This window comes from Anabrus simplex, chromosome 1 (assembly GCF_040414725.1).
Source record: "Anabrus simplex isolate iqAnaSimp1 chromosome 1, ASM4041472v1, whole genome shotgun sequence".
Lineage (NCBI taxonomy): Eukaryota > Metazoa > Arthropoda > Insecta > Orthoptera > Tettigoniidae > Anabrus > Anabrus simplex.
In genome coordinates, this window is record NC_090265.1 from 494120791 (window position 1) to 494140790 (window position 20000).

The 20000-nt window shown below is 39.3% G+C and overlaps 1 protein-coding gene across 2 annotated transcripts in view; it reads right to left on the bottom strand.

Moving 5' to 3' along the window:
* Positions 1-20000, bottom strand: part of LOC136867658 (NADH-ubiquinone oxidoreductase 49 kDa subunit) — a 127847-nt gene that overhangs the window by 4501 nt on the left and 103346 nt on the right. The window contains exon 9 of one of the 2 annotated variants that reach the window (XM_067144720.2): positions 11718-11858. In XM_067144720.2, the coding sequence (XP_067000821.1) occupies positions 11718-11858 (141 nt within the window). Of the gene's footprint in view, positions 1-11712; positions 11859-20000 lie in introns of those variants that run through there. The other variant, XM_067144721.2, reaches the window with a different exon arrangement.

Sequence of the window (20000 nt, forward strand, 5' to 3'; positions counted from 1 at the left end):
GGTACCACCATTCGTTAGCCGCCAGTATGTAATAACATTGTCATTACATACATTCGTTGCCCCCTCTCTACCACGGGGAGGTGAATGCCTGGAATTCCCCATCATTGTAACTAGGATCATAGAGGCATTTCCTAGTTCCTCAGGTTCTTAAGAACTGGAAAATATTTGAAGGAAGCAGTAAGATTTTTCTGGGCGATTTTCAATAAAGGTTTGCAAGCAATCAACTTTATGATCTGCATCGATGTCTAAAGTACTTGATAAATTATAAATTAATTATTTATTCCACCTTATTGATACTACACTCATGTTCATAACAAAACAGAACATCTTGAAAAACTAGAGATAGGAAGTTCATACTCACACGACATGTTCAGTAGTATGTTTGGCAGAAACGATTAGCATTTCAGTCACCTAGGTTCAGCATGTGTCCTGTTGCCTACTAGGCACTGGGTCCTCCATGGGCACTGAAAACTTGTTCCATGCATGAATGGCATCGTGTAAGGAGCGAATGGCGTACTGGGGTATAGCCATCCATGCTGCATTCACCTGGTTCCACAGTTCATCTTTGGTGGTTGGCATTGGATTACAGTGCCGCACCCGTCGTTTCAACATATGACACACATTTTTGATTCGCGACAAGTCTGGTGATCGATCGGGCCAGGGAAACAGTCTGACATCCTGTGACAACAAGAAGGCATTATTCGTGCACCAACATAGGGTCAAGCGTTGTCCTGCTGAGTGTCATGCAGAAGGGTTATGGCTACGGGTTGCAGGATGTCATTCAGGTAGGTCAAACTGGTCATAGTACCCTGGACACGCACCAACTGCGACTCGTGGTTGTACGCAATAGCACCCCACACCATAAGGCCTTGAGTTGGTGCTGTATGCTTGTGCGAATGCAGTCAATGTGATGCCTCTCCCCCCTCTCTGGGGTGAACCAAAATGCGGCTATCATTTTCAAACAAACAGAATCTGGATTTGTCCAAGAGCACTATCTGCTGCCATTCCTGTCCCCAGTGATGTTGTTCCATACACCATTGCAGTCTAGCAGGTCCATTCACATTAGTCAAAGGTAGGCGGAGAGTTGGACGATGCGCCGGTAACCCAGACCGTAATAAACGGTGACGGACTGACACTCCTGATAGTGTACAATGTGCTACACTGTTCCACTGTTGCGCAGGGGCCGAGGACGACGCAGATCTGTCCTGTAATGCCACTCAGATGAGGTGTAAATCTTCTCGGGGGGGGGGGGGCATCCGGGTGATGCGAACAGACCCATCTCGTCGTGTTAAACGGCCTTCTGTGAAACATTTTGTAGACACCCATTGCACTGCCGACACATTTCGTCCCACCAAGAGAGCAGCATTTTCCCGGATGGATGCATAACGTTCTCTGATGTCAATAATGCGCCCTCTTACAAACTCACTGATTTGACAGTACGGTTCTCACATACATCTGCGAGGCATCCTGCATGTCTGCTCAAGTCACACTGATCGGTTATACCTTCGGTTTATAGAGACGAGAGCCGCAGGCACATTTGACCAGTCGTTGGTGGTGTGCCAAGATATCGATGTGGACCTCGAACCTGAGAGCCGACATAGTTCAAATGCTGATCATTTCTTCATAACGTAATAATGCACATGTCCTGTGAATATGAACTTCCTAACTCTAGTCTTTCAAGGTGTTCTGGTTTTTATGAACATGTTGCAGAGTTTGAACTGGAAAGACTTGGGAGTAAGGAGACGAAATGCTCGACTATGTGGTATGTTACAATAAATTAATTTCATTATTAACACTGGAATTAGGAAATCCTTGAACTTCCTAGATTTAACCATTACCAGAATTAATGATAAACTCATTCATGGCATTTTTAGAAATCTGACAAAATAAAACAGGATTTTCTTCATCCTCGTCCATAGAGCACACAATATTCCTTCAGTGGCAAATAACTGTAAAAGAGATGAACATGACTTACAACTGAGCTAGCAAGAATGGATTTAAAAAGTTATTTGATCAATCAATCAATACTGATCTGCATTTAGGACGGTCGCCCAGGCAGCAGATTCCCTAGCTGTTATTTTCCTAGCATTTTCTTGAATGATTTCAATGACATTGGAAATTTATTGTACATCTCCCTTGGTAAGTTATTCCAATCCCTAACTCCCCTTCCGATAAATTAATATTTGCCCCAATTTGGCCTCTTGAATTCCAACTTTACCTTCATATTGTGATCTTTCCTACTTTTAAAGATGCCACTCAAACTTATTCTTCTACTAATGTCATTCCACACCATTTCCCTGCTGACAGCTTGGAACATACCACTTAATGGAAAATTCTAAATTCCCAAGGAGGGAATTAGATATTTTTCACCAATAGAGCATGTAAAAAATGTCAAAAACACCACTTAGTCGAGCAGCTTGTCTTCTTTCTCGCAGTTCTTCCCAGCCCAAACTTTGCAACATTTTTGTAATGCTACTCTTTTGTTGGAAATCACCCAGAACAAATCAAGCTTCTTTTCTTTGGATTTTTTCCAGTTCTTGAATCAAGTAATCCTGGTGAGGGTTCCATACCCTGGAACCATATTCTAGTTGGGGTCTTACCAGAGACTTATATGCCCTCTCCTATATATCCTTAAAAGTGTCAACAGAATTAACAACAAACCTTCATCTACCCTTATTAGGCAGTCCAAATAGAAAAAGGAAACTAAGTCACTTTCATTTTCAACAATGAAAATATTTATCAGGTCACGAATATATTCAAGAAGCAGAATCTTAATGTAGCATTTAAAACAGTTAACAATAGCTCTACCATATTCTACAATCATGATAGTATTAATACCAGGACAAAATTTACAGTTTTTTTTTTTTTTTTTTTTTTTTTTTTTGCTAGGGGCTTTACGTAGCACCGACACAGATAGGTCTTATGGCGACGATGGGATAGGAAAGGCCTAGGAGTTGGAAGGAAGCGGCCGTGGCCTTAATTAAGTTACAGCCCCAGCATTTGCCTGGTGTGAAAATGGGAAACCACGGAAAACCATCTTCAGGGCTGCCGATAGTGGGATTCGAACCTACTATCTCCCGGATGCAAGCTCACAGCCGCGCGCCTCTACGCGCACGGCCAACTCGCCCGGTAATTTACAAATTCATCATTCATTTTAAGCTATACAAAAGAAGACTTGTCCACTCTCAAAATAGCCAGTAAAGGTGATCTTTTAAATATAGATGAGAATATCTTTATTAATGTACATCAAAGGACTATCCCAAGTGGTAACTTAAATGAAACTTCAGAAACCCCTCAATATTCTTCATGAGGAGAGTAATATATGTTTTTGAAAAAATTACAACAAATACGCGTAGCCTTTCTGCCCCCTTTCTCCTTTCACTTTCCCATCAAACCCTCCCTCTTGCTTTCGCTCACACCCTTGCTACTCCCAGCAGACGATCAGCTGTTCATAGTCCAATACAAGACCGCACACAATTTGGCCGGGCCAAAGAGAGAAAGGTGCGGAAGTAAGGAGAGTAGAACCTTGATAATTCAAAATCGGTTAAGTCAAAATCTCGCCTAATTCAAAAAAGCTTTTGTTCCCGGAAACATGAGGTACGGTTTTGTATGTTATTTACATAGTTTCATTTGAAATATGGATAATTCATAATTTGAAGAATGTCGGCCCCATTACCGAAATTCAGACTTTTAATTCAAAATGGCTTTTACAATTTAAAAAAAAGTATAGTAATTTAAATTCAAAATTTCTCTGTGTCATGAAAGAACGTGTCTTACGGAACGTGCAGGGGTGGGTTTTCACACTTTGAATCACTTAGAATTGTCTACAGTGTGCTTCATATGTGCTATGTTTGAGTGAAAATCATAATTCTTTTGTATTCTGCGTTTTAAGGAACGCCACAATATCACGTAACAGACAGTGTGTGGAGAAACATAATCTGCGAACACTGGCGATTCCGCGTCCCATAAGTCCAACCCCTCATCCGCGTCGCGGGAGGTGGGCAACGGCATGAAGTAAGGGATTGCCTGCAGGGGTGATGTACAGCGGGGACTGTGTGTGCCTCATGACCGCTACGGTAGCTGTGAAGGCCCTACAGGAACCCTGAAAAGTGACGGCTAACGGGGCTCTGGTGAAGTCCTCAATGGCAGATGCGGCGGAAAAAGATACTTTTGGAACGGCAAATCTGGCAGACAAGGCAACCCTCTTCCCGTGGGGTTTAAAGAAACATGGGGAACCACTGCCTTGGGGTGAAGAGGGATCTTCAAAGGCTAAGGGAGACAACCCCTACAGAAAACAGCAGGCTTGGAGGATTAGGTGGCAGTCCCACCACCAAGCTCTGGTTGCTGTGGGCTAATAACTCGCACAGCCTTAAATATAAACTATTAAAGAAACTGAAGTGAAACACAACCGGATGGATAATAAGTTGACGACTTTTGGCATGAAACGGAAAACGAGAATAGGTTTTTGGAATGTCAGAACCTTGAGAGAGAGCAGTAAATTGAAGCAAGTGGCTAAAGTGATAGAGGAATACAGGCTGGATATCCTTGGATTAAGTGAAGTACGGTGGCCAGACTTTGGAGAAATACAGACTCTTAATAGGTGCACATTTCTGTATTCTGGGCAAATGGGGAAGGATGCAGAACATAGAGAAGGTGTAGGATTGCTAATGAATGAAACTGCAAGGAGGAGCCTCCTTGATTGGAAACCCATCTCAGAAAGACTGATGACAGCTTGACTCAAGATCTGGGCTCGCAATGTGACTGTGATCCAGTGTTATGCTCCCACAGAAATGTCAGAGATTGAAAAAAAGGAAGAATTCTACTGCCAGCTAAATGAGACTATTAAGAAAGTGGGAAAGAGAGATATTATTATTGTGATGGGGGGATTTAAATGCAAAAGTTGGTTCTAACAATGAGGGACTGGAACAAATTATGGGAGTGCATGGAGTTTGTGACTGTAATGAAAATGGGGAGCTTTTCATTGATTTCTGCGCTAGCCGTGATTTGGTAGTGGGTGGCACTTTATTCCCTCATAAATGATGCCATAAGATTACATGGGTGTTGCCAGATCAGGTTACAGAAAACCAGATAGACCACATCGCCATAAGTAGAAAGTTTAGAAGATCATTGACTGATGTTAGAAATAAAAGAGGGGTAGATATTGGAAGTGATCATCACCTGGTAGTTGCAGAGTTTAGAATGAAAATTGTGGCAAGTGGAAGGAAATTTGAAAGGCGAAACAAGAAATTTGATTCAGGTAAATTGCAAGATGAAAGTAAAAGGAAATAATTCCAGATAGAATTAAGAAACCGCTTTGAAGCTCTTGCTGTTGAACCAGAACTTATGATGGATGTTGAATTATCATTGAAGAAAGTCAAGGACACATATTTAGATGTTAGTGAGAAGGTGCTTGGATTTCACAATTATCTCAAGAAGGAATGAATGTCTGATGATATTTGGAAAAAAATAGAGGCTAGAAAGCTAGTTAAGGCAAAGATTAATATGTGTAAAACAAGACAACAGAAAGCCGCAGCACAAAAGGAATATATGGAAGCTGATAAGTGTGTGAAGAAAAGTGTAAGAAAAGATCATATACAGTGGGTAGATGAACAAGCACGAATGGCAGAAGAGGCATCAGCAAGGGGAGATACTAAGGAATTGTATAGTATCACAAAGAAACTGTCAAGGAGACGATTTATCAGGAATAAACCCGTTAAAAACAAGAGAGGTGAACTACTGACCACCCACTGACCACCCGGGAAGAACAACTACAGAGATGGAAGGAACATTTCTCAGAGTTGCTCAATAGAGATATAGAACAGAATGGTAACCAACAAATGGAACCAGTAGATAGTGACCCAAGAATAAATGTACATCCTCCAACCTGTTCAGAAATAGAGAAGGCCTTGAAACAGATAAGAACTGGAAAAGCACCCGGTATGGATAATATCGTGCCAGAAATACTTAAAAGCAGATATTGAGACCTCGAAAAAATTATTGCACCCTCTGTTGGAAAGGATCTGGAATGAAGAAAAGCTACCAGCTGAATGGAAGAAAGGCCTGATTGTTAAGATACCAAAGAAAGGGGATATTACTAAGTGTGATAATTGGAGAGGAATTACATTGTTGTCGGTACCAAGTAAGATGCTTTCAAGGATCATTTTAGAGCGGGTGAAGGATGTTGTGGAATTGTGCCTTAGAAGGGTACAGGCTGGTTTTCGTAAACACCGTAGCTGTGTCGATCTCATAAACACTCTGAGAATCATCTTGGAACAAAGTGCAGAATGGCAGAACACCCTCTACTTGACTTTCATTGATTTTGAGAAGGCCTTCGAGAGAAGTTTCAACTAATTTAAACGTAACTTCAAAATTTAGTATTACAACATCAAGAATAATAACTCATCAACTAAGTGTTGGGCTATCATTCAGCGTAACTGAGCATTTACAGAGTTTAAAGAGAACTACCCCTATGATCCAAAAGGCAATGTAACCAATTTTATACCTTGCAGTCTCATTTTAAATTTATGATCTCTGAAGACCCACATTATGGCTTTTTAGATCATTAAAAATAAATGCCTTTTGATTTTAAAATATGCAGGTCTCTTGAACTATGGCATTTAACTTGAATTCTTATTTTATAACTCAAGAAGATTAGACGTGTCATTTTAGAAATAGTTGAGAGATTTTTAGAAATTTATGTATTTCTTTACTATCTTCACTTTTTAGCTGAAGATGGTCTCCTACAAAGAGACAAAACATGTCCCTTTGATGCTGTTCTAAAAAGGAATAAAATAGTTTTAAGTATTGCAACGGTGGAATTTATCCTCAAAAAATCTCGAGCACTTGTTATGTGGTATGTTTTGAGCTGTCATTGGAGAGTTGGCATGGAATGACATAAGTAGACAAATAAGATGGAGCAGAGCTTTTAAAAGTTTTCTACTCTTGTTCTCTCATCTCTAACATTCTTTCCAGTATTCTTGCCACTTGATAAGAGTGTGATTCCTCTATAGTATGTTACGAAGGAAGAAATACTTTCCAGTGCTGACTCAGTTAAATGTTACTTAAAGATTTCCGGTCTGTTGAACAAACAATTAAAATATAAATATTACACTATAACATACCTGTAAAAAACCACATTATTATTAATAGTGTGTACTTTATTCCATTTAGTATTCCTAGATATAGAAAAGGCCTATGATAGTGTTATAAGATATAAGATCTGGGAGTGCCTTAGAAAAATAAATTTGCCGGAAGGACTGGTAACGAAAATTCAGATGTTGTACAAAGACTGTACTAGCTGTGTACAAATTGGGGAAGGTCGATCATCATGGTTGGAGACCAAGACTGGAGTTCAGCAAGGAAGTGCACTGTCCCCGCTACTGTTCATCACTGTTATGACAATGTAATGAAGAACGTCAAGGAAAAGTTAGGTGAACTGAATGCAGTGGCCTTTGCTAATGGTACCATGATCTGGGGAGTAAAAGAAGAGGAAGTACAGACCAGATTCAACGTATGGAAATCCCAGTTCCAGGAATATAACCTCAACATCAGCAAGACCAAGACAGTGGTGATGGCAGTCAACAGAGAAGGGTGTCCAGCAAGTGTAAAACTAGGAGGGATAGTTTTCCTTACCTTGGAAATGTAATCTCCAGTGATAATTTGGTCACAAAGGAAATTACAGAGTGCAAAAGGGATCAGAATTCTACCAACAAGTAAGAACACTTATGGGACGACACGATTCCAAATCCGGCCAAATTGATGATGTTTAACAGCTATTTCATACCAATATTGACCTATGGTATTGAAGCGCGCACCCTCACAAAAAGAGATTCATCAAGACTGCAAGCATCAGCGATGAAATTTCTTAGACCCACCATCCAGAAGACCAAGATAGACAAGTTAAGAAATGAGGAGGTGAGGAAAGAAGCCGGAATAAAGACATCCCTATTAGACAGAATCGGCATATCCAGACTACGGTGGAGCCTACAAGAACAGCCAGAATAAATTTGGACAGACAGATGGACGGGAAAAGAGCTGCAGGAAGATGGATGGACATGATCACGGTTGATCTAGTTGCCAGAGGATGGACAGTGGATGATGTTCTCCATGACAAGTTGTATATGGAGAGGAAGAAATGGAAGAGGCTCATTAACAGTACCTGGGAAAATGGAACTGTACAGTTATGATGATGATGATTTTTATTCCTTGTTTAATAATGTGCTTTTTTTACAGCTATGTTATAGTATAATATTTATGTTTAACCTGTGTATTCGACAGACTGGAAAGCTTTTAAGATACATCCCCTATAGTTACCACTTTTTGTCCCCTTTCTGAAAGACAGGTGCTTTATTATTAATCCCAGTTTTCCGGTACAAGTTTCTGCTTCCATGTGCACTTTAACAATATGTACACCCATTATAGTCTAACAGGTCAAGCAGCCTTATAGTCTAACAGCCTTAATCATTTCTACATTAACTTCATCCATCCTGGGTGCCTTTCTCATTTTCATTTTATGGCCTGCTAATTCTACTTCTAACATAGTTATATCATCATCTACTGTTGAGTCATCACACCATATTACTACCGTCTCCTCTGCACAATTCCTCACATTCAGCAGTATATCGAAATACTCCTTACAACTCTTCTATATTTGTTCTGGATCTGTTATCAACTCTCCACTTTCTTCAGCTTTGTATAAACTCTTTCTTTCCTATTACTTCGTATGATTCCATACATCATTCTTTTACTGCCAGCTCCATCTGTTTCCATCTTTCGTGTAAATTCTTCCCAACCTTTATTCTTCTCTTACCAATTTTTTACATTTCCTTTTACTATCAAGATACATCCTTTTGATTTCTTCTCTCTATCTCTATTCCATTCTTGCCATGCTTTCTTTTCTTTCACTGTTTCTCTCATGTTCTCATTCCAGTACGGTGTCTCTTTTTCTTTCACTCTTGATGTTCTACCACAAGAACACGCCAATGAGACGTGCCAGTCTCCTCACTTCCATTCATCCTATGCGACCTCCCTTGATCAACTCTTGTTCTCTTCCGATCCCGACGGCAATACACATGGAGGCCTACGGAGTCTCGTTTTCACGCCCTTCGTGGCCCTTGTCTTTCCTTGGCAAATAACTCCATTTTCCGAAGTGTCCAATCCCTTCCATTTTTTCTCTCTGATTAGTGCTATATAGAGGATGGTTGCCTAGTAATACTTTTTAAAACAATAATCACCACCAACGCACACACTGCCCCACTTACAAATACTCTTTCGAAGTCTGACCATTTATCTTCCACATTTTCTATTTCAGTAACTGGAATTTGTTGTTTCAGTCACTCGAGAAGTTCTTCCTGTACAACTTTATCTTTTAATTCCCACAAGTTTATTTTACTAGCTCTTATCTCCTTTAATTTTTCCATATTCCTCACTGTTATTTTTATTACAACTCTAAGATCTCCATCAAATGCTTCTCCTGGTAAAGCTGTTGCATATATCAACTGTCTGCAATTAGTTCTTTCCACCAGTAAGTAATCAAGTACTGATTTTATTCTTCTGTGACCCCACCCATACCTTGTAATTTTCCAGCTGTTTTTCTTCTGCAACCATGTGTTGCCCACAATCATTCCATTCCTCTCTCAAAACTTGACTAGCCTCTCCCCTTCATTCCTTCTCCCATATCCATAGGGTCTAATTAATTCTCCCTTTCCTTGTCACATTTCTTACCTGTGCATTTAAATCCCCCATGATAATCACTTCCACATGAGTTATCTCCCTTTCTAGTTTCTCCAGGAATTCCTCAATATTCTCCTCTTAGTTCCCCGTCTGCGGTGCATACACTTGTTTGAAGTTCTTCACTTCGTTCCTCATTCGCAGTCTAATTTTGATTATCCTGTCGCTGATGTACTCAACTATATCCACATACTCCTCCAGCTGTTTCAAAATTATCAGGTCCACTCCACCTTTTTGCCTCTCGGCCAGCATTCCAGTATAGTGTATATCTTTCCCGCATTCTCTTCTTTCCTTTCCCCTTCCACTTAACGCTTATATGCTCAGTGAGCCGATCTATTGGCTCGAGCAGTATTGCTTAAAACACTCAGCGTGCCGATCTATTGGCTCTGTGTTCGGATGGCTGTATTAGTACCTTAATGGACTCCTAGATGTCAGGAAAAGACGGCAATAGTAGCTACTGGATTTAGTTTACACTTTTCTCGAGAGATAGAGGCACTAAGCTCATCTGTTTGGAACAAATGAAGTTATCAAACCGCGTATGTTTACCGCATGGCGAGTTGAAGTGTGCTGCTTGCGAGTACAGTCTCCTTTAAGCTTCAAAATACGTGATTTCCTTCGTTTTATTGTTTCTATTTTAATAGTAGGTTATTATTGATTATATTTTGTTTATATTCAACATTTATCGGTGTTCTCAAGTGAAGTTTAGTCGTGTTATTAGATTTTCGTGCCACGAGTAGGCCTAATTTTTTAAAATGGCTGGCCCAAGTTCAAGGCCAAATAATTCCAATGTTTTGGATTATTTAGATGCTTCAGACGATGACAGTGACTTTTTTAGCCGATAGTGATTCGGATTTTAGTCCGACTCATTGGCTGAATGGTCAGCGTTGAGGCCTTCGGTTCAGAGGGCCGGGTGTGATTCGCGGCCAGGTTGGCGATTTTAATCACCTTTGATTAATTCTTCTGACCCGGGGACTGGATGTTTGTGTTTGTCCCAACACTTTCCTCTTCATATTCAGACAACACACTATACTACAAACCACCACAGAAACACACGATAGTGATTACATCCCTCCATATAGGGTTGTGTCAGCAAGGGCATCCAGCCACAAAACAGAGCCAAATCCACACGTGCGACACAGTTCGCACCCGCAACCCCACAAGTGTGTGAAAATCTGTAGATAAAAAAAGAAGAGTGATTCGGATTTTACAGGCAGTGATGATTGGAGAATGTTTTCCAAAACACAAATGCTGACTCCAGAAGGTACGTGTACAGTTGTTTACGACAGGTGCTATAACTCATGACTAAATAAGAATACAAAAAACAAAATTATATCATGTTATACAGAATTAAACGCTCCTTTTTTCAGAATGACTGAACAACAATACTACTAAAGAACACATTACTTTTTTAGTATTTGAAAACTGATTTTTCTTTTTTTGTAATATATTTTCTAATTTTCATTTTTTTGTAGTAATGAATAATTTTGGGGTATTTTTTTCCTAAATCTATATTGAGTAGTGAATTATTGTGATTTTTTCAATTTTGTATCTGGGGATTTCTTTCATGGCATTTTTTTTACATTTTAACATGCATAATCATGAAAAATGGTCTGAGTGTTTTGGGCTTGACTGGTGAAGATAGCCTGAGAGCAAAAGGGTTAACATCGCTCAATCCCATCATTTATATACCCTCCTTCTCCATAAAATCCACCACTTCAGTCTTTTCTGTCAGGTTCATAAAGCTGATTATGCCCACCATCATGTTTGTTAGTAATGAATTAAAAATCGGGCAGTATGATAATGATGCACAACAGTGTGTTCTCTCTTCACATTGTAAGGCAGATGAATATACGACATGGAACTTGCAAGGACAATAAGTTGACCACTTTTGAATATTGATCTATACTTAAAATAAAACAAATTCCCTAGATAGAAATATAAAACCTCTCTTCATTAAATAAAAGATGAAAAAAACAAACAATACTAACCAATAATAGCAACAATATCAGCTAACATATGATGTTTGCCAATTTTATCTACAGCTGCCAAGTGTGCAAATCCTGGGGCCTTAATCTTGCATCGATACGGCTTAGAACTGCCATCAGATACCAGATAGACACCAAATTCTCCTGCAAACAGAGTTACAAGTAATAAATCTAGGTTATCAGTTTTAGAAATATGTGTTTTTAAATACCATACTAGAAACATTTTCTTTTCAGGGGGAACCAGCTCTGTTTCAATTTGATTTCCATATGTCATTTAGTGGAAAATGATACACACCCAAAACACTAAGATGCTAAATGGACAGATTTTCCATGAAAGTACTACAACCAATCTCAGAGAATGTTCAAAATAACCAACATATTAATTCAATCTATGTAAATCTTATATTGAGAAGTGGCAACCAAGCAAACTTTGGACTACATCATTAATATTAGTTGCATTATTTGCTAATAAGATGAATCCAAGATAGGATGAAAAAAAAAAATAGAAGTATTAAATTACTCCTCTACATTATCAAACCAATATATTTCCCAAGCACTGAAAAAACATTACATTATTTTCCTGATATTCACTGGAGAGTTTGTGGAGTTTTTGGTCTACTTCATCTGCTTTGTAATCTGTGTGTGCCTGCATGTATATGAATGTGCAAGTGAGCAATAAATGAATTTGTTTCTGTAGGATCTGCCTTAGCCAGTAACCGCCTTGCAGTGTGCCAACAGCAGGCAGTGGTGAAAGATGGAGTGGGGAGTGTATGAGAATCACATTGTTTTATTGGCATTATTATGTTGTGGAATGCGAGCTAAAGAATTTTTTTCTGTGCTGAAACCTCTCAGTATCAATGAAAGATTTGTGTTTCGGATAATATCACCGTTTGAACAAACGGTTGCAACTGTTGACCTCGTCAGATCGTACCGCCCTGAAGGTGGCCTTGTAGACAATGACATAAAGCATTGCCACGCTTCTTCATTGACAATGAACATACTACAGCGCGTTTAGATATTACTAACAGAACTTATGGCAGTACTGTGTAGATAATAGATAATGTCAACTGATAATATTAATGTGAAAATAAATTCTCAATTTCATAGAGGTAATAAAATAATTTTAAAAATGCATCGAGTATAATAAAATTGTACATTCATTTTAAATAATTGATACAAGCTTAAGCATAACAGAACAAAAAGAAACTGATATTGATGAAATGTAGAATAATAAAACCTTTAATCACGTTCACGAGTCAGTGACACTGCTAAAGGAAACCATAAAGCGTAACTGTCAATCAAGCTCTCCTGTCAATTACAATTAAGTTGTATTTACTGAAATATCTTGTAAGCATTAACAATCTTGGTAGGACCCCAAATACATTACAGAGCTGCTTTGGCGAACTCTGGTTATTTCAGCTTAACAGCCAACAGCATTTTACAAAGACAATTTTGTAATGTAAAAGCCAACAGCATTTGCAAGAAGTTCAATCAATGGTGCACAAATATCTTGGTGTAAAGTAAGTAAATTTTATAGTTCCAGTTTGCAAGGTATCATTGGCAAGTCTCTTCCACTCTGTCTTCTTGAGATACATTCTGTTGTTAATGATGTCCTCCAATGTCTTTCTCCGATCTACATTGTCCATCTTCGTGATGTCCACCATTCAGTGGGTTCGTGGTCTTCCCACCATCTGTTTTCCCGCCACATCTCTCCAAATTAACATTACCTGTCCTTGCTGGCTCCATCCTCGTCACATGCCTGAACCACCTCAATCTGAACAGGCTGACCCGATCTAACAATGATGTCTCATTCCCAGCTTCCTTTCTAACCATGTCATCCCTTAACTTGTCCACCTTTGTTTTAATAATTGTGGACTTTAAGAACTTCATTTCAGGCGAGTACTTCTTAGTGAGGGTGCACGTTTTGATACCATATGTTAAGATTGGTATTAAGTACTGACTGAACATCACTAGCTTTGATTTTATTGGTACTTTGGGATCCCAGAGACATGTTTGTACTTGCTGGTAAAAGCGAGAGCTCTTCTGCAGAACGTGAAATACTTTTCCTGAATGAGTAAATGGTGTCTCCAAGTAGCCTATGCAGTGGCCTAAATGGTATGTGCCATGCGTCTTGGTAGTGTGTTATTTATCAACTGATGAGCCCAACTTAGCACACTGGGGCGAAACGCTAGCAACCAGGAGTAAGTTAGCTGGAAAATTTATAATGTCCAATAACAGAACAATTATATTGGTATTATAGCTCTTCTGCACTTGATTCACCATCACCTTTGTGGCTAGTGCATCTCGAGAAATTACAATGCCAAGGTATGTAAAGTTTTCCACACTTTCCAGTAGATGGTTTACTAGCATGATGTTCGCTGATCATTCCTCTCTGTTTATTGCCATCACTACTGTCCTGGCTTCGCTTAAGATTGAATTCCTGGATCTTAGCCTTCCATTCACTGAATCTCAACTGTACTTGTTCCTCAGATCTTCCCCATGGAATATCAGTGAAAGCCACTGCATTTAGTTGATCACAGGTTTTCTTTATGTTTTGCATTGTCATCCATAATGGGGATAGTGAACTGCCTTGTTGGACTACATTTCTGGTCTAGAACCAGGATGAATGTCCATCACCCAATCGCACACAGTTGGTACAGTGCTTTTACAGCATCTGAACTTTCCTCATCAGTCCCTCCGGCATATTCCTTTTTGTTTTTTCAGGCAATGCCATATCTTCTCTCTTGCAATGCTGTCCTATGCCTTCTCAATATCAAGGAAAACCATTAATAGATCTTTGCCTTTTTCTCAATATTTCTCCATCAACATATGGACATTGAAGATTAGGTCTGTTGTGGACCTATTAGCCCTGAAACCATACTGTTCCTCTTCTAACTGAGGCTCTGAGATGATTTGCAATTTGTTCTCTAAGATTTTCAAGAAAAGCCCATGAGAAAGGAGTGTTATTCTCTGGTAGAGCATTTTTGGTGATTTCCTTCCTTAGACAGGGGAATAATGAAACCCTTGCTCCAATCATCAGGTATCTTGTCATCTTTCCAAACTGGTTTCTACGTCGCACCAACAGATACGTCTTATGGCGACTATGGGATAGGAAACGGCTAGGAGTGGAAAGGAAGCGGCCGTGGCCTTAATTAGGGTACAGCCCCGCATTTGCCTGGTGTGAAAATGGGAAACAACGGAAAACAATCTTCAGGGCTGCTGACAGTGGGGCTCGAACCCACTATCTCCCGGATGTAAGCTCACAGCTGCACGCCCCTAACCGCACGACCAACTTGCCCGGACCAAGCTGCATTGAGCAACATGTGTAGCCACTGTAAACTCTGGACTCCTGCTTCTTTAATCTTATCTGTGCCAGATTTCATCGATTCCTGGGAATTTCCCTTGTGGCATCTTCTTAAAGGCAGAGTCTGTTTCTGCCCATGTAATGGGAGGTACCCCTAGGTAGGTTACAACAGCTGGTTCTTGTTCTCTGATCTGCTTCTAACCTGTTCAATAGAGGATCAAAATGATTCCTCAGAACCTCTCTGACACCCTCTTCTCTCCAGGACAGGTTTTCAGTGGGATCCTCAATTATTTATAATCACTCTGAACAATAGTTTCATATTGCTTCTGCTCATTCATCCACTTCCTGAGTAGAGTTCTCGCAGCATGTTATCTTCTCTTGTTCTACTACTCCCAACTCCCAGTTTGTCCTGGTAAATATGCTCAAGGTCTCTGATCATCCCCTCGTCCCTTACATGTTCTGGTTTCGATTCCTATTGATCTCATTCTTTTTTGTGTTATGTTCCTAATGAATTTTAGTCTTTCATTACACCAGGGTGTTTATTTTTCCCTTACTCTCGCACTTGACTTCCTGCAAACCTCAACCGCTCCTAATATCAAGGTGTTTTTAAATCTTGTCCACTCTACCTCACCACTCCTCACTACTTCTGTAGGCAATTGTCCTCTTATGCAATCCTGATAGCCTGTCCTTTTTCCAATCTGTTGTAGTTCCCAGACTTTAATCTTAAGTAATTTCTTAGTTGTTATATTTGGTACATTAATGTCTTTCAGATGTGCTACTGATAACCAGTGGTCACTTTGAATCACCTTGACGTAAGTCACAAGTCTACTTTATTTCTCTGTAATGATGTAGTTAATGACCGTTTTGCTCTGTTCATCCATATGTATTGGATAACCTTGTGACCAACTTTTTTAATTTCTTACTACCAAACAGTTTCTTATGCAGAAGTCTAGCATATGTTCCCCTTCTGAATACCTTCTCCCATGGCTATATGGTCCCATCACCTTTTCCTCAGTATATTTAAGTATAAATTTCACATTTCGAGCAAACTGTGTTTTACCAAGTTTTCAAAATGTATTGCTCACTCGACTCATTTGACGTGACATCCACAAGAGCACTAGCAAAGCCTTAAACTCAAATGACGAGACATTCACACGCTGTGATCACGCCTGTAAGGGTTTTCCCTTTTGCAAACTTCTATGAATAGAACAGGAATTTGGCTTGTTAACAGTTCTCCTTCTAAGAACTTGCACTGTTATTTATTGCAAAATTGTAACCTCTGAAAGCATTAACATTTCATCAGGTGTTAGTCATTCTCCTAGCCATGGTTCCGGGCATAGTATAGGCGAGTAACAGCAATGCTATTGCTGAGTTATTTGAAAGTGTTTTGGATTTGGAGGACAGTGATTGCGATTATCATATCGAGTGACTGAAATCTTACCTAAAGCACCATGTATGAAACTAAAATATAGTGACTGGGTGTGGGTTAGTAATAATGATAACCAACCGATTGAACATCACTTTAAAGGCTCTCCAGGGGTATCAGGAGAACAGAGACAAATATTTAGGTACAGCAGAAGTCCGTTATAGCGAGAATTCATAACGGCAAAAAATTTACTTGCTATAGAGGATTGTTGTTATAACAGATTTTTTGTAAAAGTCAGGAAAAAACTCCTACACATTAAAATCTGTATGAAACCGCAACCAGATTGTTCAAAACTTGCGATTTCGTGGATGATATACACACAGCGGTTTACTCGTTTGATATTTATCGACATCCTATATTACGTGAAAGAGCATGTTTAATTTCATTCTGAAAAAAATATAGTATCACTCCAGAGGCCTCTGTGGCAAATGTTTCAGTTTTCTTCTTCAAACAGAGTCGCCTAAACTAACCGTATATGCATCATGAAAACATATTTCAAGAGCATGTAGAGAAATTATAACCACCTTGCTATGAATTTACATGGGAATATTCTGAAATTTAACTAGACGTGAGAAAATACAAACCACCTCTGAAATCAGTGATATACTCCGTCATATCTTGAGGTGAATCACATTCTTACTTAATTGCAGTATATAACATTAAAATTAAGCGATCATTTGCTTCAGCCTTTATTTCTAATGTGTTAACCCAGCATTACTCGCCAGGTCTTTACATGCGCAGTTACTCGCTAGTGAGCGCAGCAACACCTTTGTGTTTGAAGGCCACGATATGCCCATATAATGATGGAGGTATTTTTAATACATCAATTTGAGATTTTTATTTAGGAATACGAGAAAGTGGAGTGGCCGCGCATGTTAACACACTACGGCGATGAAGCCAATCTCTGCATTTGGGAGACGCATGGTTTCAAATCCCACTGTCTGCTGTCCTGAGAAGGATTTTCTATGGTCTTCCTTTTACACTTCCAGGCAAATGCCAGTTCAGTTTCTATTCATAGGCCACAGCTGATTCCTTCTACCTGCTTACCCAAATTTATTCACCATCATTCATTTCGTCTTCATTAGCTTCTGAACCGAGGTTGGCATCAGGAAAAGCATCCGACCGTAAAACACGAGATATAAATTCATTTCACTTCATCCCTGAGCCCATATCAAGAATCGGGGATTTTCTTTCTTTTTTTTTCTTTTCTCTCTCTTTTTTTTTAAAAATTTGCTTTACGTAGCACCGACATAGAGATGGGTCTTATTGTGACGATGGGACAGAAAAGGCCTAGGAGTGGGAAGGAAGTGGCCGTGGCCTTAACATACGGCTCCAGCATTTGCCTGGTGTGAAAATTGGAAACCATGGAAAACCATCTTCAGGGCAGCTGGTAGTGGGGTTCGAACCCACTATCTCCCAGATGCAAGCTCACGCTGCATGCCCCTAACTGCACGGCCAACTCGGGCTAAGAAGCAGACAAACTATTTAAGAACACGAATGCTTAAATTTAAACAAATTTGACATGGGAGTATATTCGGTATGAACTAAATAACGCGAACATATAATCCAGCTTAATAGGAAACAAACATTTTACATTGACAGCCATTAATTCTGTTCTTTTCAGCATCCTTCCTGGAAGAAGGTTTCCAGGTTCGGACATTTGTAGCAGGAGCAAGGAGGTCCCACTTTGTAATTCCATCCTTTCCTAAAAACAAATGGAACAGAGCCATCAATCAATGAAAGTGCCTCTTCTTCCTCAGAAACTGCAGACACTGTTTCACACTTAGGATCTCTTTCGTAAATTTTATCTGTTTCATTACCACCACTTTTGGTGATGAAGTCCACTTCCTCCAACGTTTCACCCAACTACAAAATTATCTGATCAGTGGATGCCATTATAATTCGTGTGAGTTTACTAACAACAATCGCGACATAAAAAATTTCATATTAAACACACGCATAAGACAAACCTTGACTTACTACAATGTGCAAAATTGAGTAGCACTGCCACTCTCTACTGAGTGCACCGCTCACACTGTCGCGCCTAATAAAGATAATAGAAATAACTGACACCTCCCCTTCTTACCAATCTGTTTGAAAGGTACATGGAGTTTCAAAAGTAGAGGTCTTGTAATATTCCAGCAACAAGCAATACATTACGGAGGCGAGTGCTGTGCTCACCACGTGAGTAACCACGAGTTAATAACTGCTATCGGCCAAGTCACTTACACCTTTATTACGAAAACGCATTATCCTCTATCATTTTGAATTTTCTTTTAGAGAACAGTAGTTGACGGGTTTTACTAATCGACTCTGACATTGCTTTCGATGTCGACGAGAGAGATAGTAAGTGTACACAGCGAGAAAACAATGCTGTTCAAATTTTGTAGCAAATGTTTCAGATTTATTATTCAAACAGTGTCATTTAACCTAACTTGACCGTACTATATGCATCATGAAAACATATTCCAAGCACCAGTAGAGAATTGATAATATCACACTATAAATTTACATGGGAATAGCCTCTAATTTAACCAGACGTGAGAAAATAAACTAACCTCTGAAATCAGTGATGCACTCTGATATGTCTTGATGTGTATCCCAATCTTACTTAATTTCAGTGTAGAGTATTAAAATTAAGCGATCATTTACTTAGCTCTTATTTTGAACGAATTAACAACTGCTATTGAGCATGTTATTTAAGCATTTATTACGAAAACATGTTAATCTCTTTCATTTCTGATTTCCTTTACAGAACAGCAGTTGACGGATATTACTAATAGACTTCAACATCGCCTTCAAACGTCTATGAGAGAGCTTGCCAGTACACATAGCGAGAAAACTATACCGTACCAAAGATGATCAATCGCATTTTGTGGCAAAAGTTCCAGTTTTCTTATTAAAACAGAGTCATCTAAACTAACTGTACTATACTTTCAAGTGCCAGTAGAGAAATGATAACCTAGCTATAAATTTACATTATAACAGCCTTTCCGAAATTTAACCCGACGTGAGAAGATATAAACTAACCTCTGAAATCAATGATGCACTCTGCCATATCTTGAGGTCTATCCCGTTCTTACTTAATTGCAGTATTTAGCATTAAAATTAAGAGATCGTTTATTCAGCCTTTAATGATTTAACAACTGTTATCAGACACGTTATTTACGCATTTATTATGAAAACATGTTCTCTTTCACTTCAAATTTTCTTTACGGAAGAGCAGTTGACAGGTATTACTAATTGACTACATCGCATTTGAATGTCTATAAGAGAGCTACCTAGTGGAGATAGCGAGGAAACTATACCAAAGGTGAACGATCGCACGCGACATAATCTCTGGGGTGCACAAACATCGGCACAGGAAAAAATCGTGCACGCTTAATCGCTTATAATATTGGATGCGTCAGCGATAGGGCTCTTGCTGTAACCGAAGGATAATACAGTAAAGAGTTTAATGTAGGAATTTTCAAGGGACAGGAAAAAATCTGACATAACAGGATTCTCGTCATATGTCATACTCGTTATAGCGTACTTTACTGTAATTCTGTATCGG